The 27145-nt window shown below is 37.8% G+C and overlaps 1 protein-coding gene across 7 annotated transcripts in view; it reads left to right on the forward strand.

Annotated features, from left to right (window-relative positions):
• Positions 1-27122, forward strand: part of LOC106045453 (TLE family member 1, transcriptional corepressor) — an 85534-nt gene extending 58412 nt beyond the window's left edge. For 4 of the 7 annotated variants that reach the window (XM_066987879.1, XM_066987880.1, XM_066987882.1 and 1 more), the window contains exons 14-20: positions 438-514; positions 11660-11909; positions 13507-13772; positions 15775-15922; positions 16298-16448; positions 16798-16874; positions 17037-27122. In XM_066987879.1, the coding sequence (XP_066843980.1) occupies positions 438-514; positions 11660-11909; positions 13507-13772; positions 15775-15922; positions 16298-16448; positions 16798-16874; positions 17037-17144 (1077 nt within the window). In that variant the 3' untranslated portion in view covers positions 17145-27122. The remainder of the gene's footprint in view (positions 1-437; positions 515-11659; positions 11910-13506; positions 13773-15774; positions 15923-16297; positions 16449-16797; positions 16875-17036) is intronic. The other 3 variants (XM_066987881.1, XM_066987884.1, XM_066987885.1) reach the window with 1 other exon arrangement.
• Positions 27123-27145: the final 23 nt, after the last annotated feature.

The raw sequence follows: 27145 nt of genomic DNA on the forward strand, positions 1-27145 counted from the left end.
CATCTCCTAGCTGACATGCCTGCACAGCACAGAGCTGTGCCAAGATCCTAGCAGGGGCCTGAAGCTGCTTCCGAGCACACCACACTGCACCTGCACGGGCCAGCACTCACTGCCGCCGAGATACAGAGCACTGGTGTGGCTACATGCCAGAGCACTGGCGAGCCCAGCTCCAGGGCGAGTGCCACACTGGCATGCAGGTCTGTGTTATGCTCAGTATTGTGAATGCGTGATACACGTTATGGGTTTTCTCTTTGAATGTGAGTACTTCTAGCAGAAGCATGTTGGAGGGAAAACTTGTTTTGCCCATCCCTCCCACTTACCTAATTTTGGTAGGGTAAAAGCTGTACTTTGGTTAAACGCATGATATCTAGGGAGGGAAGAAATGCTTGCTGAATGAGAAATTGCAAGTGCGAGATTAATTCATTTTTCATTGTCAGGTTGGGTTTGATCCTCCTCCTCACATGAGAGTACCTGGAATCCCTCCAAATCTAGCAGGCATTCCTGGAGGAAAACCGTAAGTAACCTTTTAACACTTTGGTAACATCTGTAACATCTAGAGAGAATACAGCTATATTGTGTCCGTGAACAGGAATTCCAAAGTGGGTAGTATCTGGTTGTTCCCAAGAGATTGTTCCAAACTTCTCCTGGCAAGTAGGTACAACATAAAAGTTCTAAGATGGTAGTTGTCATGTCCCAAAACAGATGTGCACATACTTATTTCCAAGGAAAATCTGTTGAAGGTGCATCTTGTGTTTTGTTGGTTTTGTTGTTGTTTGTTTTTTTATTATTTCCTCTTTTCTAAGGGAAGTTAAGGGAACTACAAACCGGTAGATAGTCGTAAAATGTGCAAGAAGAACAGACTGATACTCGACTTCATACTATACTGAGCATAAAACTGTAGTGCAAACTCAGTGTCCTTGTCTAGCACCTGTTTTAACAAGCACGAGAGTCTGAAACTTTGATTGCAGTGGGTATCTGAAGCAGTTATTTTAGCAACTGATACATACCTTGTATACTGGAGCTTTAAAAAACAAAAAACATTTGTCTAAGTATGCAGCTGAAGAAAAAATGAATGAGGAACCAGTTTTACAGCTGGTGGTGTACAGATGTAGGATAACTTTCACAACTTACTGTTGAAGAATTTTAATTACTGGTAGAGGTGTTCTTAAATGAAATACTGCTGCTGTGGTGACCTGGTGAATAAATTCACCAAAACATCATATTGATGCTTTTTTATTTTTATTTTTTTCCCAGTAATTTGTCTCTGGTAAAATGTCGAGACTGAACTTAACCATGTGCAGTTGTCATGAGCATGTATGATTTCCTTAAAAAAAACAGTGTATTTTATAAATATTTGTGCAAAAGCAGTCTACACAGATCCAAACATGCATAGTTTGGAAGTTAATGTGTTTTCTTGGAGAGAATTATAGATACCACAAAGTCCAACCATTAACTTAGCACTGCCAAATCTACCACTAAACCACGTCCCCAGGCACCACATCTGCGCATCTTTTGAATACCTCCAAGGGTGATGACTCTACCACTTCCATAGACCACTTGTTCCAGTGCTTCACAACCCATGAATGGAGCAGAGGGAATTAAAACACTTTTTTGACACTGTTAAAGGTAGTCTTTGGCCCCCCTTCACTCTTGGCATTAAGTCCTGTCTCGTCTCTCAACAGAAAGTTGCAGTTAGTGTAGTTCCTGTCTATCTAGGTACATCGTTTTGAAACCAGCCTAACGGTTTGCACTGCCAATGCTTGGGCATACCTGGTACGTACTGTCTTCTGTACCAGTCTATCACAAGGCTTTTGTGAACTGCATGACTTAATTCTTCCTTTTTGCAATTTCAGGAACAAATCAGAAACTATTACTCACTGTCTTAAGTTATAAAATATGCAGCGCTGAAAGTTGTATACACAGATGTATTTCTGTTTATCTTTGTTTTGAACTCCTATTAATATCCATTGATAAGTTGTAATGTCAGTCATGCAATCATCCTTAAAAGCGTTCACCAATTTATGGGGGAAAAAAGTTTTCTACTCCTTTTCCGTAGCAGTAGGAAAGCAACAGGCTTCTTATATTATAAAAGCCATCCTCGATGTGTTTTCTTTCTTATCCACCATGTTTCTTAGAACAGACCGAACTATTTGTTGGCAGTGTGAGAAACCTGTTAAATCTTGGATTTACTTGTAGAAAAGTTGGTGGTATGTTGACAAGACTACTGAAGCGAGGAGTCTGAGTTGGTGTTATGTATCAGATGGTGGTGTATTTAAATTTAGCACAGTTAAAGAACGTGCTTTGTTCTTAAAATATTCTCTTGTTAAGGGTCAAACTCATTCTTGCTGACTTCATTAGAATTTGGTATCCTGAAATAAAATATTTTTGGAGATCACACAGTGTGGTGATTGTAAGTTTTTACTTTTAATCAAGTGTATTCACAAGCTTTCGATGATTTATTCCATTAGTAATGTTTAGCAATATACATGATGAAAACCTATTTTTGTTCAGTGAGAACTGGTCTGTGGCTGAATCCTAGCTGTTGCATTGCTCAAGGCACAAAACCAGTACTTGTATAATGTTATAATTTCTATCATAGTATTTCATAGCTAAATTATGGGGTCTCTTAATTTTTTTAATTCAAATTTTACTTAGTGTTTTCAGCTCTTTATTCATACTGCTTCATAGATCACTACTTTGATACATAGTCCGTAATCTCCTCTTGACTTGATGTGTTCTGTACTGTTTTTCATGGTCATATTATTTGGACTGTCAATGATTTCCACTATAGGATCTTCTTTGCTTGTTTTTATTATATGTGTCAAACCTAAAATTCCAGAAACTGAACTGTCATCTTTCCATTGATAACTTTAGAATCACCTTGTCTTAGTCTTGTTTGGCTACATATACCTAGATGTAGCGCACTATGTGCAGCATCTTTATGTAGCTTTTGTCTGCATTAGTCAAGTCTCCTATATTATCCATACAGAGTACATGTTACATATTTATGTAAACTAGTGGAATACTCTTGGTTTATTTTCAAAATCTGCTTTATCCAAGAGTCCAACTAAGGTACCATGTTTAAATTGTTTTATGAGGTGTGGAGTTCTAGTAAGTGGTAAAGAACACTTTCAGGTTGAACTCTATAGAATCTCCAGCTATATGTGTATGTTCACTGCTGCAGGTTTTTATCAACAAGACTGTTTTTTTACCCAGCAGTGCTCCCAGGAGAAACATCACCTTCTTCCCAAAGGAATGACATGTCTGATAGCACCCAATTTTCTTTAACCCTTGTGTATTCCAAGATCTGTTAATGGTCTAGCTTGTTAGAAACATTAATAGCCTCCTAAGAACCCACTTGTACTCATTTATCTACTCTTGTCAAGGGAATGCTATTTGGAAAGCTTGTCTGTTGCTTATTTTGTAACTGGACTAAATGTAAGTCTTTACTATCAAATTTGTATCTTCCTGAATATGAATCCGACAATTTTGCTCGCTACAGTTTAACCCTGTTATCAGTGGTTATAGATGTATTTTGACAATGGAGGTAGCAGTCCAGAAAGCTGAATTGTCTTCACTAATTTCTTATCTATATAAATGAGCTAGGCTTTGCATTTGATAGCAAACTATTTTTTGTTTATTATTATTTTTCTTTGAGCATTTCCTTTGAGGCTTTTCAGGTTCTTCATATTAATATGATATTCCTCAGCACATACATGTGGTGTCACATTACTTGTTTTCTCTCTTCAGCCGTTCAGTAATTAATTTTAAGGACAAAGACTTGATGTCTATATGTGTAGACAAATGTGCAAAAAAATGTGGTTTAATATCCTTGGTTTCAAAGTGGCTTCCTGCCAGTAAATTATTCTTTTCTTAGCAGCTGCTCTTGCCCCTAGCCCCAACACCCCTTCCAAGTTGCCTTGAACCATTACCTAATCAGTAATTGTCTTGGGTGATGATGGGGAATATCAATCCTGTTTTGGACATGGACATTCTTTTTTTTTTTTTGGTTCATTTAATTATGCCCTGTGCTGTAAGTTCTTGGTGTGTGGCTGTAAACATTTTCTGTTTCACATAGCCTTTCTAGCAAAGTAATTATTCAGCTTTTAGCATTCTTGTGGATTTCTCCATAACGCGAACCACACCTTCTAATAGTTGGATGGTGTACTGAACACAGATTTTCAAGTTCTTTGATGAGACATATGTCCATAGTATTGCTCACCTGATGTCTAAAACTGTGAAGTAATGGTGGTGGTGAGGTCAAGTGTATTTCTCAATTATTTTTTTTTTGTAGCTTCATTTGCACTGGGAGGTGTTAGACACCAGAAAGAGATGAAAATGTTTTCTTTTAGTAGGACAGGGGAATTTCATTTGGTGAATATTTAACTCTTGCAAGTTCTAGTTATGAGCAGACTTTTCTGTGTTTTCAGAGGGGAATAGTATACTGTTCTGGAACTGCTTAAAAAAAAACAAGAAAGTTTTCCGTTCAAACAATCTTTATATTTGTTCAGTGAATGTACAAAGAGAAATATTTTAAAGGAATGCTAATTTTACTGTATTACAGAATAATGGATTGTTGTTTTCCCAATTGTATCTATGGATAGAACAATTTGATAACATGTATGAAGTTAAAAAGATTTGTTATTTCTATAAAATATCTTTATTCCTAATTCTTGACATTTTGCTCCATATATTGAAACACCACACATAGATATTCAATGTTTTTTTGTGATAATGACAACTAAAAATAAACTGGAGCACAAAGTAGAGCTGAAAGTAAAATGCACTTATCAACAGAAGAAACAGTCTGCTTTTATGTTCTTCAGCTGAGGTATTTCTGTGCTAGCTAAGGAATTCCATTTGAATTGGAGGGATGAAGTGGAAGCTGGTTTTTTCCTTTTTTTTAGCATGTTACTTTAAGGCAGGAAGTGCACTCATTATATCGTTCTGAATACTTAGAGTAGCTAGCAGGTTGGTAGTTTAGTTGATTTGCTATGTTCTTGAGCAGTGAATTAATGTGGAAGCCTGTTCTTGAAGAAGAGAAAACCTTTTCTTTACTCCCATCAACGTGTGAGAAGATAGTCTTGTAACTGTCATTTTCCGTGCTAAACTTTACTTTTTGTTCTTCACACCAGTACAGTTCTTCTACTGTGCTATTTCAATAGAATACTTAGTAAAATATAAGTGTAAATACAGATATCAATTGATATGTTCTTAGTTTAGAATCATATAATCGTTGAATAATTTGGATTGGAAGGGACCATTCAGTTCCAATCCTCCTGCCATGGGCCAGGGACACCTCACACTAAACCAGGTTGCTCAAAGCCCCATCCAACCTGGCCTGAAACACTTCCAGGGACGGGGCATCCACAGCTTCTCTGGGCAACCTGTTCCAGTGCCTCACCACCCACATAGTAATGATTTTTTTCCAGATACCTAATCTAAACCAACACATTTTCAGTTTGTTATCCCTTGTTCTGTCACTACACATAAAGAGGCCCTCCTCATTTTTCCCTAGTGTCCCCCTTTAAATGTTGGAAGGCTGCTATAAGGTCTCCCCCAATAAGGTTTCCCCCAGAGACTTCTGTTCTCCAGGCTGAACAACTCCAGTTTTCTCCTATAAATCCTTTCTTCATAGGAGGGGTGCTCCAGTCCTCTGGTCATCTTCATGGCCTTCCTCTGGAGCCGCTCTTACAGGTTTGTGTCTTTCTCATGCTGGGAGCCCCAGAGCTGAACATAGTACTCCAGGTGAGCTCTTGCAAGAGTGGACTAGATGGAGAGAATCACCTCACTTGACCTGTGGCCATACTTCTTTTGATACAGGCCAGGACTTGCTGTTTAATTGCATTTGCATTGAATAAGAACTCTCCCTTTTTCTCTGTGATTGTTAGCCCAACATAAGGGTTCAGATATGAATAGCAACTTGGTGAGGAGAAACACATGAGGGGCAAGGGATGCCTTTCAAGAAATATCTTCAAGTTGAGCTTTAAAGAACTGAAGAACTTAATGTCATGAATCGTTGAATGGCTTGGGTCAGTAGGGATCTTAAAGATCATCTAGTTCCAACTCCCCTGCCATAGCCACCCACTAGATAGGTATCCCAGGGCCCCATCCAGCCTGGCCTTGAGCGACTTCAGGGATGGGGCATCTGCAACTATTCTGGGCAACCTGGTGCAGTGCTTCACCCTCTAAGTAAAGAATTTCTTCCTAACATCTAATCTAAATCTGCCCTCTTTTAGTTTAAACCATTCCTCCTTATCCTATCACTATCTGACCATATGAAAACTCACTCTATCTTTTTATAATCCCCTTTTATGTACTGAAAGGTGGCAGTGACGTCTCCTGGTGCCTTATCTTCTCCAGAGTGACCATTCGCAGCTCTGTCGGCCTTTCTTCATAGGAGAGGTGCTCCAGTCCTCTGATGAACTTTGTGTCTCTCCTTTGGACCTGTTTTAACTGACCCACATCCTTTTTGTGCTGGGGACCCCAGAATTGGATGCATTTCTCCAAGTGGGCCCTCATGAGGGCAGAGCAGAGGGGGGAACAATCACTTGATGCAGCCCAGGATGCAGTTGGTCTTCTGGGCTGCAACCACGCACTGCTGGCTGATGGCAAGCTTTTCATCCACCACAGCCCCCCAGTCTTCTGCAGGGCTGCTCACAATGAGTTACTCTCCCATTCTGTACTCATGTCTGGGATTGCCCCAACCCAGGTGCATCACCTTGCTCTTGGACTTGTTGACACTCGTGAAGTTCACATGGGGCCACTTCTCAAGCTTGTCCAGGTCCTTTTGAGTGGTGTCCCTTCCTTCTGTTGCATTGACTGCACCACTCAGCTTGCTGTTGTCTATGAGCGTGCTGAGGAGGGACTCAGTTTATCATTGATAAATACATTCAACAGCACTTGTTCCAAGGTGGACCCCTGAGGGAAACCACTCATCATCAGCCTCTAGGTGGACATAGAGCTTTTGACTGCAACTCTGTCTGTGGCCTTCCAGCCAATTCCTCATCCACCAAACAGTGCAGCTTTCAAATCCATCTCTCTCCAATAGAGGTCAGGATGTCATGCTGGATTTTGTCAAAGGCCTTACAGAAGTCCAGGTAGATGATATCGGTCAGTTTTCCTGTGTCAGCTGATAGAGTCACTCCATCATAGAAGGCCACTAGCTTGGTCAGGCACAATTTGCCTTTAAAGCCATGCTGGCTGCCTCGGTTCTCTTCCTTGTCCTGCATGTGCTTCCAGGAGAATCTGTTCCATGATTTCCCAGGCACAGAGGTGAGGCTTGCCATTCTGTAGTTCCCTGGGTCTTCCTTTTCTACCCTTTTTAAAAGTGGGAGTGATGTTTCCCTTTTTCCAGTCATTGGAGGCTTCACCTGACTGCTGTGACCTTTCAAATATGATGGAGAGAGACTTGGCAACTACATCATCCAGTTCTCTCAGAACCCTGGGATAGTGGTCATCAAGCCCTCTCCATCCAGAGTTGTACCTGTTCATTTTCATCAGATGGTCTTGAAGGTGCTCTTTGCTTACAGTGCAAGGGACTTTGCTCCCCTGTCAAAACCGTATTGATTCTTTTAAGGTTGGAACACCAAAATGCTCCTCACTTTCAAGGATTGAGGCCTGTGAATACATCTAGAGCATTAAAATTGTGTCAATTCTTAAACATGTAATTACAGCTATGTTATAGGTATAGCACTGGAAGTACAGTCCTGCTCAGAATTAGTAGGGTAGGCACTCCAACATGGTGACATGCTGGAAATACAGGACCCGTCTGGAAAGCAGCTTTGCAAAAGAGGACCTGAGAGTCCTGGGAGATACCAAGCTGAACATGAGCCAGCGATGTGCCCTTGTGCTGACGCTGTTCTTGGCTTCATTAGCCAACGTATTGCCAGTATGTCAAGAGAGGTGATCCTTCCCCACTACTCAGCATTGGTGAGGCTGCACCTGGAGTACTGTGTACAGTTCTGGGGCCCTCAGTACAAGAAAGACCTGGACATACTGGAAAGAATCCAACAGAGGGCCACCAAGATGATCCTGTGGTCTGGAGCACCTCTCCTGTGAGGAGAATCTGAGAGAGCTGGGATTGTTCAGCCTGGAGAAGAGGAGGCTCAGGGCAGGTCTTATATGTATAAAAAACTGAAGGAAGAATGCAAAGAGGATGGAGCCAAGCTGTTTTCATTTGTGCCTAGTGCCAGGACAATGGTCAATAGGCACAAACTGGAACACAAGAGGTTGTGTCTGCACATCAGGAAGCACTTGTGTGGGTGATGGAACACTGGTACAGGACGCCTTGAGAGGTCGTGGAGTCTCCCTCCTTGGAGATCTTCATAAGCTATCTGGACATGCTCCTGGGCAACCAGCTCTAGCTATCCCTGATTCAGGAGGGTGGTTGGACCAGATGACCTCCAGAGGTCCCCTTCCAACCTCAACCGTTCTATGTTTCTGTAACCAGGTAACCAATGTTAAGGTAGCTTAGGACAACAGTGCTTGAGCAGCAGGTAGTCATTTTCATTACTAGCACTGGTACTGTTTTCTTCTGAAATAAGCTTTCTTCATCTAGGGAGTGTCAATCTTGCAAATGATGCAGGTTTGTTTGGAAAAAAAGAAAAAAGAGGGAAGGTATGTGTAATTAAAAGTTATACCATAGTACCTAGTAGGTAGAGGTTACCAGACTACATAAATGTGCTGACAGTGTTGATGTTAGCCTGACATACCACATACCTTCAAGCAAACAGGAACATTTACTTTTTTGCATGCTTGTCTTGGCAGGGGCAGAGGCATTTGGCAATGTGCAGTCATTTCTTTATACAGTGGATTGCTGATAACTTGCACTGTAGCAAAAGCTGCCTTGGCTTATGAGAATCTATAACTGTCCTGTTTGATAGGCTCTGAGATGTAGTCACCCTGAGTGCTGAACAGTCTTGTAAGCAAAAGCCCAATCATGATAATAAAAATTAAACTACTAATATGATATATAACCAGAATTTAGAGGTGGGCATGCTAGTAAGATTATACTCAATTAAAAATACATTGGGATAAATCACTGGCATTTCAGAGTAGAATAATCATCTTAATGTTATAGTACATGAAGCACTTGAAAAATGTTCCTATTGTCTTCCTCCCACCCCATCTCAGCAAGAACTGCAAAAGTTGTGTATATGCACAGAAGCATTGGAAAACACTGGTTATTTAAGTACTATGAATTGAACAGAATATTTATGCAGTAACGGTGGAAAAACAAGTGTACAAGTGTATTATCCATCTTAAACGTAATGGGAAAAATTGCTTAACACTTGCTTAATTGCTTTTCTTCTGTCCAGGATAAAAACAAGGGCAGGCCCCTTCAAAGTTGTACAGTTCTGTGTACTCTTCTTGCTAACAAATATTCTGCAACTGACTTCAATCTGTAGCCCAGGATGAGGTCCAACCTTTTAGCCTCATAAGTACTATGACTCCTATTTGGATTCTGTACCTGAATCTGAGCAGTCATTCAGCCTTGAGCAGTCCTGTTGCCACAATTCTTTCTCTCCCATTCTTTGTCTCATCTGTTTGGTGAATAACTGCTTTGGGACAGCAGTTGAGAAATGATATGGATTTCTACTTAAGCCTTTTTATTACTGCAATTCCTTATGCAAAAAAAAAAAAAAAAAAAAGATACCATCGGAAGAGATGTATCTGATACACTTTGCATCTTGTATTGTCATAAGGGAGTGACCTTTGCACTTCCTTTCTTATCTTGCATTTCCTATTGCTTTTGTCGTCTTTCGTGTTCATACATGTAGGTGTGTTCTGAGCATGTCTTCAATTCACTTGTCCAACCATGAAACATAAATGAGATACAGGAATTGCATGCATAGACACTATTCACTTCTTTGGTTTATAGCAGTCAACTGCCTTTTACCCTTCCCTTCTGTGAAGATTGTGGTATTGCATTGTGTGACGGTTTCTAATGTTACCTTCTGTAGGAAACAACAAAAGAGTAAAACCTCTTTGTTTTCCTCTGGCTCCTTTTTAAAGAAATATCTTCTCAGCTCTTGGGCATATTCAGTTGCTTTAGGAAACAAGCCCACGTATATTGTGATGTCTATTATGGATCCAGGCACCTTACTTGTTCCTCTTTCAGACTGTGTAATACTGGGAAACACACAATAAAATACTTTTGAAAATACTAGCTCAGAACAGAAAATTAAATTAAATTACCTACTGTTGGTTCCATTGGAGATTGATGCAATGCTTTAACTTGAACTACAGTAACTGAAGATTTCTGGGAAGAAGGTACATTTGGAAAAGAAAGCAGTTCTGAACACAACAATATATTAGAAAAATAAAGATATCACTGAGGAAGAGGTAGCTTATTATTAGAAAGGATACTCCTGTCTCACCCTTTTTATCCACTTTGGCCTCTTGAAGAATGCTGAGAATCTAACAGCAGCATCTAAAATGTGAGTTATTGATGCACTTAGAAGAGCAAAAAAAAAGAGCTCGCCAGTATAATAAAAAGTGCAGTAGTATTTTCATTATTTTTAAAAACAAATAAAAAATACCACCCTGAACCTGAAGCCTTTGTTAGCAGCTACTTACGCCCTGGTCCTTGAGTAGAGACGACTTTAAACATCATGGTGAAAACAAAGAAATAATTTTGTGTACTTTCCCCAAGGAGTAGTCCCATTGCTGGGATTCACTACCTCAACCTTCAGTTTTCATATACTTGAAATCATGCACTGAACAGAAATAGACATCACATAAGTGCCAAAACTACCAGAGAAACTGAGCCTTTCAGCTTTTCCAAATTACTTACTCAAGAAAATGTAAATTTAAACTAAAAGAGGGGAGATTTAAATTAGATATACGGAAGAAATTCTTTACTACGAGGTTGGTGAGGCACTGGAACAGGTTGTCCAGAGAATCTGTGGATGCCCCATCCCTGGAAGTGTTTCAGGCCAGGTTGAATGGGGCTTTGAGCAACCTGGTCTGGTGGGAGGCGTCCCCGCCCATGGCAGGGGGTTGGAACTGGCTGATCTTTAAGGTCCCTTCCAACCCAAACAATTCTATGATAATTATGAGGAAATGGTATCAGCTTTCTGATGAAAGCTGTGTACATGCAGTTTCTATTTCCTATTTAAAACACTAGTTCCCAGCTAGAAAGAGAGACATATGCACACAACTAGTGCTGATATTGAAGTGCAGGAACAGGCATAGGACAAGTTTAACTTTTGCTCGTGCAATGTCATGACAACAGGTGGAAGCCTCTTGTGGAAGATGTCTGGAAGAGCAGTGACTGGTCAGGGATTGCTGCTGCAGGACTTCTGGTGCTGCAGCTCAGAACCACTGGCTAGAAACCAGCAGCTTGAAAGATCTTTTGATGGTCTAGGTGACAGAGTGATATCCATGGCCATGATCAGTAGAGTTAATAGTAGGATTTAATGTGCTTCTCCCCTTCCCAAATACTTGAGGTGAAATGAGCTGAAAATGTCTGCTGTGACTCCTTTTCTCCCTCTGAGGTTTATGTGCCTTGTATTATTTGTCACTGTAGCTTTGATTTTCACGAGTAAAAATTGACAAAGAAATAAATCACAAAATACTGTCTTTTTCTTGCATTTCAGTGCTGTAGCTGGCTGATGTATTTTTTCTTCTCCTTTCTTTCCTTTCCCCAAAAAAGAGCCTACTCCTTTCACGTTACTGCAGATGGTCAGATGCAGCCTGTTCCTTTTCCTCCTGATGCTCTCATCGGTCCAGGAATCCCTCGCCATGCCCGCCAGATCAACACTCTGAATCACGGGGAAGTTGTGTGTGCAGTTACCATCAGCAACCCCACAAGACACGTGTACACGGGTGGCAAGGGCTGCGTTAAAGTCTGGGACATCAGCCAGCCTGGGAACAAGAGCCCTGTTTCTCAGCTGGACTGCCTGGTAAGTGAACAGGAACTTAGGCAGAAGGGTAACTTCTCCTCGGAGACTCAATAAGGAAATAGCTGTCCTTGTCTGGATTTTGTTCATATTACAAGGAAATAGCAGGCAGTTCTGTTTCCTGCTTTATACATTTAGCTGTCTTTTTTTTTTAAACACTGAACAGGTGGTGTTACAGAGAAGAGGACTGGTTTGTTTATGGATAAATATCATCACTAAGGGTCAAATAATATTTTAGATAGGACTTCTAAGTAGAGAGTGTACCTGATTATTCCCCCCACCCAAGTCATGCTGGTGATTTTTGCACTGCATGGGTTTAAAACAAAGGTAGCCTGGCTTAGACAGGGCTGTAGGGTGTTTTACTTGTGCCAGGAGTCATGACCCCTTTTTCGTAAGAGGGTAGCAACCATATAATAAAATAATGTGACAAGGTACAAAGGTCACTTTGTGTTCTTACACTTTTGTTAGTGTTCAGCACCTTACACATTCTTCTGGTTTGTTTTCACATCTCCCAGATAAAAAATGGATTGAATAAGGTAATATAGCCGAAAAGCTAAATCGAAAACCTCATTGCTCAGTAAGATGCTTATACTAGAAGCAGTGTATAAACTAGAAGCAGACTTAATGTCATAAAGCACAATAATATATATTCCAAATGAAGACAATTCTAGTTTAAGAGTTGATCCAAGTAAATGTTGGTTTTGTTTTGCTTTATTTTTGTTAAGTCCTTGCCTTTTATTTACTTCTACTCCCATGTCATTTGTCTAGTGGTATACATATGGTTGTGTATGCATTCTGTTTCATGGCAGGTTTGTCTCTGCTCAGTCTTAGCTGCCTTCATGTTAGTTATGGAACTGTATAGCTGGCTAAGCCAGCATTTCCACTGTACTACTTAACTTTTCCTTCCCTGTGACTTAAAAGAAACAACAAAAACAACAAACCCCTAGTTATAGAAATGTCTTTGATTTCTACCTGCACTACTTCTTATTTGTTTTGAGTTACTGATCTTATACCTCGATTTCCTAAAGAACTGTTACCATGTTGGACAGCAGCTACAGGAAAAAAAACATCAAATAAGCTTAAGGAGTCAGAGAAACAACAGAGAAACAGCATAAATTCAGGACCAGAATGGGAATATTCTGACTCAACATCTTAACTTTAAAATGGTGAATGCAAAATATTGATTAAAAGAAAACTGCAAAATCTGAAAGGCATGAGACTCGAACTGTATTTTCCTAAGTGGTTACAAATGAGAGGTCATTTGATTTTTTCTAAATATTCCTGTGGTGCTGGTAGTCTTAACTGGTGTAGTGCACTTTCTCAAATGCAAGCTTAATTTGGCTTTGTCTCTTTGTAATAAGATGAAGGACTTCATCAGGTTCAAAACAGATTAGACTCTAGCAATAGGAATCTGCAGTTTAATTTCTGGAGCTGCAGTCTCTGGTTAGTAATGAGATGTAGACATTTGAGACCTTTTAGGGTCTGCTGGTTCCTTTTTTGTACTTTGGTACTGAAAAAAATCGCCTACTCTTTAAAACTTGGATGCAGTCAGAATCATATTAGTGGCCATTATTGGCATGCATGTATTAACACAACCAAGATGATTTGTGTTGTACAGAACAGAGATAACTACATCCGCTCTTGTAAATTGCTGCCTGATGGATGCACCCTAATAGTTGGCGGGGAAGCCAGCACATTATCCATATGGGACCTGGCAGCACCAACTCCTCGTATAAAAGCAGAGCTGACATCCTCAGCCCCTGCCTGCTATGCTCTGGCTATCAGCCCTGATTCCAAGGTGTGCTTTTCGTGCTGCAGTGATGGGAACATTGCAGTGTGGGATCTGCACAATCAGACATTGGTCAGGTGAGTCATTACTTGTTTACAGACAGCTTTTATTAAAGTTAGTCTTTGAACAGCTACATAAATATTTATCTCCCTGAATAATGGTTCATGACAGCAAAACAGATAGTATTTCTCTTGTAAAGAATGAAGTTTGTGCTCATGTTGGACAGAAACTAGTTCTGGTAGCTTCAGCCTAGTCCTGGAAGATGGTTTTTGAGGACCTAAAGGGCTGTTACATAACCTATTGAAGTTGATATAAAAGTTCTTGTTGGTTTTGTTTAGTTGAGATTTGTCTTCAGGTTTCTACAAGCAGCATTTCTACTAGTTTGTGTTTGATTTGGACTGAACTTGCCTTATAGTGAACTCTTTGAGGTTTGTTCTTTTCCATTGTACTGAGCATTTACTAAGTAATAGAATGAATTTTCAATTCATATTTAGTGATGATATGTAATAAAATTAACCTTTCAAAAGTAGTTGAAAAGCTAAATCACCCCAGTTCTTTATGAAAGTGTAGAGAACTGATGTTTGGTTATTCATAAGAGAAAGATAATTGATTTTTGGAGTAGGAATTTGATCTCTAAAACTTGCAGAGAGCACAATAAATGCGTTGCTATAAAAGTTGCTTCTGAAATATATATTTTTAAACTTTAGATTAAAGTGTCTGGCAGGTTAATATTCAACATGAGTGCTATGGCACAGAAAAAATGATAGGACCGTGTGTGTAATGGCTCTTCGTAACATGTTGTGTGGTTTTACTAGAAAATTGGTCTAGGCTTACCAAAGTTGTGACAGTTTACAGTATTATAAGAATGAAGAGCCTAAATTGGGAAAGACCATGGTATCTTAGAGGATTTGAATACATTCACTGAAGAAGATGCTGTTTTCTGTGATTTAATTAGATTTTCTGTATCTCAGTAGTTAACTTTAATTTATGTGCAGATATTCATATTAATGTGTGTGCAAATCTGACTTTCTGTTAAATTTCTAGGTCAGAAAATACTTTAGTTATATAAAGCCTTTAGTTTGCCCTATGCATGCTTAGTCTCTGTAAGGGTGAACTCTTTCTCCATCTATGACTGTTTTGAATGAATGGTACAAGTTACTTTTATTCTTATGAGTGTTTGCTGTGTGTAAGTGTTCCCACTACTTGCTTGCTGATCTTCCTAATTGATAACACGTGGAATTTTCAGACCAGTTCTACAAAACAAAATGTGCCTTGTGACCTTTCTGTGGTAGTGCTTAGTGAATCATACCCTTCATTCCCAAGCTAGTTGTCTTCTTCCCTTCTCCCTCCACCTTTGACATCGATGCAAAGGACTTTCCTAAAGCTAATTGCTGATGAAAAATGCAAAAGGCTTCTGCCAAAGGATTAAGGAAAACTTCATATGACCTTTTGGTTGTTGAAAGCTGGGAATTCCTAATGAGAATATTTTAAAACAAAATATACTGTCTACTTATTTTGTGATCTCCTGATCTCTTGCCAGAGAATGTAACTTTGCTGACTTGACGATGCTTTTGCTTGACTTACTGGATCTTTATCTGGATCGTTTCCTATTAATATCTCTGCTCATTATTTATCATGTTGACTTACAGCCAAAGAAAAATACAGTAGCTGATTTCTGAAACTGGAATTTTATTCTCTCAGCACTTGTTTTGCTTTAATCTGAGTTGTCGTTTAGTACTTCTAACTGTAGTTCTGTAGTTACTGTGTTTTAATGTACTCACAAGCTTTTCTTTTAAAATAACTAAAAAGAAAAAAAAACAACAACACACTTTTCAAAACCTGATAGAAAATAATGAGTTTGTTCAACTACTTATGATGCAATCTATTTCTCTAGCACCTGGAAAATATTTTTGTAATACCATTGTGTTTCATGCCAAGTCAGAGGGAGGGGCTGATTTTTGCCCATCAGCAGACAGAGAAGAGATGACACACACATACAGAGTCCAAAACTAACACCACAACAGTGTTTACCTTGAGCTCTGGCAGGAAATCATTATTCAATCTGGTTTGTTTTATCAGGCAATTCCAGGGCCACACAGATGGAGCCAGCTGTATTGACATTTCTAATGATGGTACCAAGCTCTGGACAGGGGGTTTGGATAACACTGTCAGATCATGGGACTTGAGAGAGGGGAGACAGCTACAACAGCATGACTTCACGTCACAGGTAACTAGATTTTCCTACAACTTGGGTGGGGAACAGGGGAATGTTTAGGGTGAAAGCTGAGAAATGAACCCAATGCAACTGGCAAATTTTAGTCAGATTGTTTTGTTTGCTTTGGCTGTTCATAACACAATATTTTGGAGCTTTCATATGTTAAGCTGCTCTGGAACAAAGTGATAGACTGACACCACTCTCTTTCCATATTTTTTTTTCTAAGTTTAGAGGTAAGAATGGGTAATTTAGTCACTTGAATTTTGACAAGCTTTTTCAGTATTGAACTATGTCAATTCTATTTGGCCCTTGTCTTTCTAGCTCTCTCAATTCATTTAATCACTGTATGAAAAAAAATAAAAAGTGTAAATGTTGCTGAATTTTCAGATATTTTCCCTTGGTTATTGTCCTACTGGTGAATGGCTAGCCGTGGGAATGGAGAGCAGCAATGTGGAAGTGCTACATGTAAATAAACCAGACAAATATCAACTGCACCTTCATGAAAGTTGTGTATTGTCACTCAAATTTGCTTACTGTGGTAAGTTGCCCTGAAGATTGAACTGGGGGTCAGGACTTTATTTCACACTTATTTCATACTTTATTGCACAATCATAACTTTTTTGATAATCAAAATTTATTTAATATCTGTTTCTTAATTTGAGTAAATATCTCTGTTTTATGAATACAAATGTATTCAGCTATGAACAACCATTTATTTATTTATTTATTTAAAGGCTGGTGTAAGAGTTGAGTTGTTTGTAAAACATTGTTTCTACTTAGTATGGGGCTTTGTGTAATGGTAATTAGCCAACGGATTTCAATTTGACCCAAAATCTGTCAGATGACTGTTTCATATGTTTTCATAGTTCTTCTGTTTCATATTCTAGGTAAATGGTTTGTGAGTACTGGGAAAGATAACCTTCTTAATGCATGGAGAACTCCATATGGAGCCAGTATCTTCCAGGTAAGCATGATGATGGTTTTAAAGAAAAAAACTAGAAAATCCTAAGTCCCGAGAGTGGATTCATATCTCTTTACCTATGTGATCTAACCAAAATGGGATGCTGAGATGAGGGTAATAGACTTTTTTTTTTAATGAAGTAATATATTTCTATTTTTCTTCTAGTCCAAAGAATCTTCATCAGTGCTTAGCTGTGACATCTCTGTGGATGATAAGTACATAGTCACTGGCTCTGGAGACAAAAAAGCTACAGTCTATGAAGTTATCTACTGAAAAATATGCTGGGGATATAATTTTTAAAAAAGTTGAACTGGGCCAAAATTGTTCTTAATTATAGAAGTAGAAAGGTTTTGCCTTTTAAAAAGGAACGAGAGTATTGAGGTTCCAGACCTTATCATGAAACTACTCCGATTTTTCAAAGTAGAAGGCAACATCCAGCAACTAAATATTGGCTACGTGGACCAAACAGAACACAGAGGCAAGATGGACAGATGTAGCCTAGTTTTTTGACGTAGTTTTTAAAGCCAAGTCTGCTGAAGAATGTTGAAGCCTTTTTTTTTTTTTTTGACCTCATGCAAATTGTTCTCATTGCCTGAATATGGGGATAACCTTTTCTGTTCCTTGCAATTCAACTTGCATTCTGTCCTGTGTAGAGCAGCAGTGTCTCAGATGAACTTGTTTCCTGGTTCTGCATCTTGTGATACGTTTTTGTATTTTTGTTGAAGGTCAAACATTTGTATAAATTGTAAATATATTTAGTTTATTACAGTAAAAGCTTTAGTACAAACAACCACTCTTCTCCCCCCCCCCTCCCTCCACCCCCTGCTTATTTAAAAAAAAACTTTTGGGGATATAAGTACCTTTTTAGAAGAGAAAGCAAACACTATGTATAGTTTGAAAACTGTCTTATTCTTTATAACTCTTCGTAGATTTCTTTATCATACTTCAAAGTAATTGTTTGACATATTAGGATATCAATCCAGTAGATACTGTCTTGTGCTGCAGAAAAACTAAAAGGCAATTTTGTACTAATTGTAGTGTAAATACAAAAATTGAACATTTCATAAAGTTGTGCAGTTTATTTTAAGTTTATTCTGATGTCCCATGTATATGTTCTGTGGCAGATACATTAATATGTGCCTGATCATAATTATTTTGGTTGTCTCTCTAGAAGAGGAGATGATGTCCCTCTCCTCTCTCCCACAGCTGAACAGAGTTCATGAAGAACTATGTTTCAACTAAGTACATCAGAGGCTTTATTCTTTTGACTGAGGATGTCTATGATTAAACAAAGCTAGATAAGTTGTGTCCTTCATATTTTACAGAGGAAAAGTGGTAGCTAATAACCGTTTCCTTTTTAATGGCTTGTCTATACATAGATACTCAGGTAAATTTAATTAAATTACCAAAGTGTGAGTTTTACAGGGGATTTACTTAAATGATGTTAAATACTTGCAGGGACTGCAAGTGAAGTGAATTAACCTAAATTAAGTTAAACTTGCTTCTTAATTTCTTGTGAGAGTATTGATAAAGGAATTTTTTTGCTTATTAACTAATACACTGTATAAATTAATTAGAATTAATTTTCTAGTGTCTCATATTAGACAGGCCTATAGGTTCTATGTATCCATACTGAGCAGTCTTTGAGTCCCTCAACTGTTGCATCAGTGTGACATCTCTGAAGAGCTATGCTGAGCAGCCAGTTACCAAAGTTTTATACATCTTCAAGTTTTCTCGATGTACTGAAGAGAAATGGGTGAGGAGAGAATGTGTACATTTTATTCTAGCTATGGGGATTTTTTTGGTTTTTGTTTTTTTCAAATTAGTGAGTTCTACCAGTGTGCTGGACAAACCTAGCTATTGTGCCAGTGAGGGCCATATATTTCCTATGTTCTATAATTTTATTAGAACTTGTGTTGCTAAGGGAGATCACAGATGAACAGAAGGATATCTTTGAACAAAATATTCAGTTTACACAAACTGGCCCAGAAGTTAAGACTCATCTTTGAAAAGCTACTTTTTCATTTCGCTATCATTTGACAGTAACTTATATCCGTGCTTTATCAAAGACTCATAACCAGGAAAAATGAAGTTTGACTGACAGAGGCATTGACTGGATATGGAATTTCCCATCTGGGGGTCAAACCTTCTCTTTGATTTCCAGTCTGAAGAGACAGTTTTCTTTTGAATTTACATGACCATTCTACTGAACCGTTTCATAGCATCTAGAATTGTAATAGCATTAAAACATAGAATTTGCGTTTTGAATGTGAAATGTTAATCATTCAGGATAATGTAGTTTCCTAGACATTTAAAATTAGTGTTCTATCCATATGTATCTATATATTTGTCTATAGCTGTGTTGTGAATATGTATCTGTATGAAAATAACAGACCAGCTTTAGGTGGTGGTCATGTTACTTTCACACATAGTGATGCAAAAGCAGAATCTTCAGGCTTTTCAAAAAAAGAATTATATTTGCTACACTCAAATACTGTGAAGTGTTATGCCATTTTAAAATGAGAGTTTTTTTTTTTTAAGTTTGTACTAGGTTACTTAATTTTTAGGCTGACCCTGCTTTCATATAGAAGTTATTCCAGACATCTGACTCTGTCTGCTTAGTAGGAGCACTGGCAAAGGCCAAGACAACAATTTGCTCCACTTGGGAACATTTGGATTTCTTCCAAAGAAATATACAGTCACCTTGGCTTTTAATTCACAAGTATTCTTTTGCCTTTCTTAAAAGCTGATAGTGGAGAATCCAACAATGCAAATATTTACATAACTTTTGAAAATAAACATATGTATGTCATGGTTCTGCTATAAGTTGCACCATAGTACTTGTTAGTAAGACTGACCACATTGTTGGCAATCTAGAGGTTCAAAATGATACCATCAGGAAAATCATGACATATCTTTTCTTTGTCAGTCATAGTGAGAGCTGCTATGGAATGGGATATTATTTATGCATGTGCATTAATTTAGGTATATTTATACATGATGTTTTTTCAATTGTAATGATTTTTTTTTCCTCCCAGTCAGATCTACTTGTAAGCCTTGGATCTGAAAGCACGAGGACTCAATGTACAGTAGTCCTCTCAATTTCTCGTTTCATGTTTCTCCTTATATTTTACAAAAGTTTTTTTTTTCATTTGTCACAGTCAAATATATTCCACCAGCAGACACATTTTTTAATGAAACGATGGATTTGATGAAATCTTGGCATGTCTCTTAACTATTACCTACAAGATTTAAAACTTGTAGAGCTTGAAACTTGTGTAAATTCCTTTAGCACTGTATAAAGTAGTGGTTGGAGATAACTGCATCTTGAATGAAGAAACAGACCAAACCAGACCAGCAGTAACAGGGCACTGGGAAAGAAAATGGAAAAAAGGGTGCAGCAGTAACTATGGGGTAGGTAATTATTATTTTCTGTCAATTTAATTACAATCTTAAAAGATTCCTTTGATTAGCCCCTTTCTGGGACATTCTTTGTTTGCTGGGTGGCCCTCAGTATTCAGAGATGTCTGAATGCCACTCTGGCAAACAGTAATGCCAGACAGAAGCAGGGAGTCCTTACAAATGACATACTGGATGTCAGTGCAAACAATAACTGGTGAACGGGAGATTTGTGGTAGTATCAATTCAACTGAACTAAATTCTTTGCAAGTTCTAAATACTATATTTTGTACGTGTACTAGGCATCAACTTCTATAAGTCAGTTGTGCATAACATCATGACAATATTCCATGCAATACCGTTGTCAGTGTGGCAGGGTACATCTTTTTTTACTGTAATTCAAAACAAAGATATTTCCCCACATCAACCCACAAGTCTCTAGTTCTTGAGAAATAATTTTCATCCACATTAATTCTTTCAAATTCATTTAACATTTCAAAAGCATTTATTTTTTAAAGGGAAGAGGGAACACTAAAAGGAAGAGGGAGCACCAAGAGGAATATGAAGTTCATATCATTTATTTTTTTAATAAGCATCAAAATACAATCTGTCATTTCATCACATGAATACTTTTCTGTATAAATGACTGACCACTTTTGTCTCATCTTTGCATTGGTAGTGCAGGTAGAATTTCCAGAAGCATCTAATTTACTGCAGTGACGTAAATGCAGACAAACAAATGGATGCTTTGGTACGTTTTTTTGTTTGGCTGTTTGTTTATTTTCCCCCTAAACGACTGCCCATACATTAACTATGGGATCATACTATCTAGTTGTTGCAGTCCTTCATACTTTCTGTTGTATTGATGCAATTTTGAGTTGTTGGGGGGAAGTTCCACCATTCCAGTGATTTTAAAAAAACAACAACAAAAATGGATCTTAATATTTGCACGCTAAAGAAGAGTGGAAGAGTGCTGAATCCACATTTCAGACTCATAACAGTGCTACACCTTATGCCACTTAGCTGGAGAAGCTGAACTGTCTCCAACTGTGTGGTCTCTTGAAAGGATTTTCTCTCCGCTCTTCTCCACTCTTCTCCTCTCCCTTTTTTTCTTTTTTTCATCAAAAATGCATAGAAATAATGTGATGATGGTAGGTGTATGCAAGACTTGAGTCAGTTTCGTCATTGTGTCATTTTGAGTCCTTTTTTAACAGAATGGGAGAGCTGAAGCAACTCAGTGTAGGACCTGGTAAACACCAGAAAGAATGAAAGAATTGAGGGCAAAAAATAAATAAGGAAAGAGATCACCTATTGCTCCAACCTGTTTTAGTGGTAGTTTAACAAGCGATCCACAAAATTTACTTAGAACAAAGTTTCAGTATGCAATTTCACTGAAGACTATTTCTCCATAAATTTTCTGCCTGGTAATTCAAGGACACCTGAACTGGAATTGGAAGTGGATGTTTCTTTGACATTCACAAGCAGTCATATAATCCTAAGAGGAAAGGGAGTTAAATCACAACCAGTTCTCAACATTTTCCATTGCCTAATATTTTTGTAGCTAAAACTCAGCTTTCCAGCAATTGATAATCCCATTTTCAGCAACATGCTCCCAGATGTCCCATTGCAGCTTAAGTGCTTAGTGCAGCATGGTAAATTTTGCTAGGGAAACTAGACATACTGTGCTTTAAAAATCTGCCTTGTGGTTCTAGCTTACTGTCATTTCTGAGTTTACTCAATTTCTGTTGAACTATATAGGAGACCTCATCCACTCATTAAAAAAGAAATATTTCTAAAAGAACCAAAACAGTGTTTTGAACACATTTTAGCACGTGGGTGTGGGGATTTTTTGCTTTTGAGTTTATTTTTTTTCTTTGTAACTTAAAAAAAGAATCTACAAATTCAATACAAGAAAACACAAAGAGAAATAAGAATGAATTAGGAGTGCTTTATTTTCAGTGGGCAGAATGTTCTTAAAGATGCTGTACCTCGAAACAAAGGAATCTATCACTTCTACAATATAATAATTCTTGAGAAATCTCGATTTGTGTTTCTTTGGAGCTAAAGTGCTTCTCTCAGAAAACAAAGTTGGTGACGTGGGGACTCGCATCATTTATACTTTCAAATCTGAGGAGGTTGTTTTTTTGTTTTTTTGTTTTTTTGTTTTTTTTCCTCTCCATATTCCTTATTGCCACGTTCCACAGCTTGCTCCTAGAAGCTGAACATCAAACTGCGCCCTTTCTGGCTCACGCTCCAGTAAGAATTTTGTGTCTAACAAGTCTGTTGCTGATGCATAGACCACAGGAAAATCTGTGGTCTACGAATCTTTCAGTGGATAGCTGCATCGATAGTATCAGCCAATGTATGTTGTAATAATTTACTTTTACTAAAGCAAGTAACCAGGGATAAGATAGTGTCATTGTTCATACTTTTATTGTTTGCAGAATTATTGGTCAGTGTAGTTGACTCACCGTATAAAAATTCTGTGGTGGCTCCTGAGGTAAAAAGTTGATTTTGAGATTGTTTCTCTCCTAAAAGTTCATGTGCAATTTTTCCCGCAGTAAGATTATATTGATTCATAGAGAGACACTGCAAGGAGCACTAGGCAGTTGCTATTGCATACAGCTTGGCAAGGGCTGTCTTTGTTATGTTTACAGTACAAAGGTACAGTATCTCTTGAACCTTATTTCTATCTGTCTGTTTTTTGTTTTGTTTTTGCCAAGAATGAGTTAGGCAAAGATAACACATAGTTTGGAGATTAAGTAATCAAACATACTATTATATTTTCCTTACCCCCTGTATATACTCTGACATTAGCATAAAAAGTGGAGGTGATGGTTTGTAACTGAAAAATAGTAAACGCCAGTTTTCTTTCAAGAACAGATTTTAATGGCAGTTTTAAAAAGTTAACAAGCAGAATGAAAGAATCATAAATGGAAGCTAACCCATAGCATTGGGAAACTTAGAAATCACTTGTTACTTCCCGGGTAGTGAGCCTAATTTGTTTAAAATAAAATCCATCTGTTCATTTCACAGTCTTTGTTCCACTTCCTCACAACAATCCACAGTGGATTACTCCATTACTTTAAAAATTGGCTGCAATTATGATAAGCTAATAACTCTTATTTTGTGGTTTGCTGTGGCAAGATGTTTTGGAGAACAACCAAGCTTTCCTTTATTCTTAAAAAATAATCCAGCTATTGGCTTAGAGGTTTGTTTGGTTGGTTGGTTTTCTGCAGCTGGACCTGAGTATTTTCTTGATAAGGTTTCAAGTAAATATATAATCTGATGGCTTTACAAATTTAAAGTAATTTTTATGGTTGGGGAATCAGCCAAACTCTGCTGTTGGGTATGTAAATGACCCTAATGTCACTTTGGTATTTGCTTAGAATGTCATGTGTGCCACAAAACTTTGGGGTTCAGCAATCTGACTTTCATGGCCACATTAAATTTACTTTCTGAAATAAGCTTTTTCTACAGGGACCAGTTTACTGCTGTGCTCCCATGTGTCTCCTCTTGAATGCGTATTAGTCCTCTACAGATTTTTCATGTCTTTTACAGTAATAATAACTTTCTCTGTCTTTCTGATTGATAATTATGTAGGGTGTGAACTTCTAACATCAGTTCAGTGACTATTCACTAATCTAGGATATGACTGAGTTTTTGAATGTGTACTTCAAAAAGTTTATAAACCTGTATACAGAAATCATTGATTTTAGTTTAAATTCAAGATTCTCAAGTCCTGGTATTCTTTTGTGTTTTATTAATGAATCCTTTAAAGAAAATATTTGTGGTTTTTGAATGGTTTTGATAGTTGTTTTTGTTTTTTTTTTTTTTAATTTGTTTATGCAGATGATCATCTTTGTTGAGTGCAAATTATTGACCTGGTACTCTATTTATAATTTTTCCTTAGTTCTGCAATACTTTTAGTTAGCTGTAACTTATTAAAAAACACAAAAACGAAATGGGGATATTAATGGTGAGTGGTTGAAATCTGAGAGTTTTCAAATGTATGTTAGAATATTTCAATGCTTTGTTCACTGTAATTTTACTTTTTTTCATTACTTAAGTAATTAAAAAAATCATTAGGGTTGAATTATAGTAAATTTTTACACATGTCAGTACACTACACAAACTAATTCTATCTCCCAGTGGACAGCAATAATTTAGATGGAATTTTTTTTTAATTCTACCTAATTTATTCTTATTGACAGAGGGGGAAAAAATTAACCTTGCAAATTTTGCTAAGTATCATGAGTATTGTTGTTAGTTTTTAATAATCTCCATGCCTTCAAAAACTTGTTCTTCTATATTTTGAAGTGAAACATGCAGATATACAGGGTACTGTAATAAAATGTGTTTACAGTATTTATCCCCTGGGTTTGCGGTAATAGAAAGGGGGAAGTGCAGTGACAGATATAACTTGCAATAGTTGCTAGTGTTATGTGCCTTTGAATCATTTTCTTTAATTCATTATTTTTTGTACCTTAAGTGAGGGTTCGTGGATCAGTTTAATTTATGTTACAGTAGATACGGTAATACGTTCTTAAAGCTTTGCTAATTTTACTAACTCTCCAAATCATTTTAAATCAGTAAGGTAAATGATTTGATTGTACAGATGTTTTTGAACTGGTTGTAGACTGTTCAATTTCACTTTTTAGGTTTCAAGCTCCGATAGAGTAGAGATAGAACTTATCAGTGATATTTGGCTTTTTTATGCTTTCATTTTGTACTGTATGTGATGTGGGGATTTTTAAATTTTTTTTTTTATGTTTTACCACAATAGGTGTGCTCACTGTAGTGGCTTTTTTAAAATGTTCCCATAGTTTGCACTGTATGATTCATTTGAATTGAGCTTACAAGTCAATCCCTTTTTGTAGCCATCTGCTTTGTACCTTGACAAGTATGAAAATAATCGAAAATATCACTGTGCTTAACAGTGAGGCTGTATATTTCTGTTTCTGAATGTGAATTGCATTTAGCAAGACTTGTCTAGTTAAAAGGCAGTTAAACTAGTAATCATACATGATCCATTTTTAGCTGTCGTTTGTAGAAAAAGGGCTGCAAAGTGATATGTGGTGATAACAAATTCAAAAGGAAAAGAATATGAAATTCAGATAGCAGCTTGAATGATTTGCTGTTAGCATGGGGCCCAATAACACTACAAAGCTATAAACTCTGTCTTTCTAGATTGCCCAGTTAGGTGGCAGAGATGCAATTTGTCTTTTCTGAAGCCGCCTGCTGCTTGCTAGCTCCATCTCCTGTCACAGCCTATTAGCTCCCCAAGAAAATTGGTGGGAAATTGCCTGCAGATTGTAGGAAATTGCATCTCCAGGCCCCGGAAAAAATGTAGGATAGCACAACACTGACCCTACCAGAGCAGCTATTAATACAGCAAAAGCTGACCTTTGGCATGGTGTGAAATGACTTTGCTATTTGCTGAATAAAGACTGTATGTGTGGTTGAAGGAGGGTACAAATTATTATCCTGGCTATGCTTGTAGCCAGCCTGCTGCAGGAAGCTTAAGTATTAGTGACAGGTTTTGCTGCCCCCCCTCTTTCCTCGTGGAAGATGGGAGATGAGATGTTAGAGGATCATCCTGAAATTTCGTTGTAAGATGGGCAAAAGCCACCAAGCATTTAAATTACGCTAGTATATTTGATATATGAAGGTTTAGTGACAAAACTAAAAGATGACTTAAGAAGCTAATTTCAAATAAATTTATAATTGCTTGTGCTTGGCCCAGCCTTGGTCAGAAAAGGAACAACTTTGTGGCTGTATACATTCTGTGTGTATATCCATAACAGACATTTTATTTGGGGGCAGTTATAATGAAATGGAGATGATTTGTTCTGTAACTGCTGAGTGTCAAAGTCATGGGACACACATTAATTCTGATGGATTTTTGCATGAAATTCCTTGCCACTAGGAAACTCACTCTTGTCTTGTTTAAACAAATTCACGTGTTCTTTATGGTGTGATATGCAATGAGTTTCATACTCTGTCATTTCTACTAGAGCTACCTTCTGATCCTGTACTTGGCCTCTGTTTTATAGGGCCTTTCAATAAAACAGATCTCTCTTCTGAGAGGGGATATGTAGAAGTAGTTTGCAACATAAATAATAATAATAAATAAAGGCCAACATTTTCTTTGAGCTTATGATTTTACTTAGTGGGTCCAAATCCTCCTGAGGAAGGCGTGTGTGTTAATCAGAATGATATACTGATCAGGAGAAGTGAGTGTGGAGAGGGCATCAACAGGGAAAAAGTCATTTTGCAATCAAGAGCATTGTTGTTTTCAAACTCAGCTGAGATCTGTTGGTAACTGGTGGCTGCCCGGGGATCTGAGTGAAATCAATATGATCATTTCCTATTGTATTAGTACCCGCTGATGTAAATGAGCTGACATGACTTCCTAATGCTTGCACGACTGATTAGAGAAAATTAGTGGCCTGCCTTATGTAGTCAGGGCAGAGGAGCTGAACATAAGGCAGCATGACAAAATGAGTGCTGCCGGTGATTTAAAGCACACTTGAAAGGGATCGAGAGCACTTCATATTACAGGGCTCACTGGGCTTCTGTTTTGAATGCTTATGGTCATGCATGCACATGTATGTCAATCTGAAATGCTAATCTGTTGAGGCATTGTCTTTCTAAATTAGCCATAGCACCTGTCATGGAAGTTATACAGTTCAGTATCATGTGTCTTTCCTTGTAAAACACAAACACGGGAACTGAAGAGCTGTGATGCTTGAGACTTTATCCTATATTTACAACAGTTGTTCATCTTCCAAGATGTTACGTACTAATTGCATTCTCAAAATAAACCTTGCCATTCAGGAACAAATGTGGGGTTTTTGTACAGTGCAATACCT

Source organism: Anser cygnoides, chromosome Z (genome assembly GCF_040182565.1).
Source record: "Anser cygnoides isolate HZ-2024a breed goose chromosome Z, Taihu_goose_T2T_genome, whole genome shotgun sequence".
Classification (NCBI taxonomy): domain Eukaryota; kingdom Metazoa; phylum Chordata; class Aves; order Anseriformes; family Anatidae; genus Anser; species Anser cygnoides.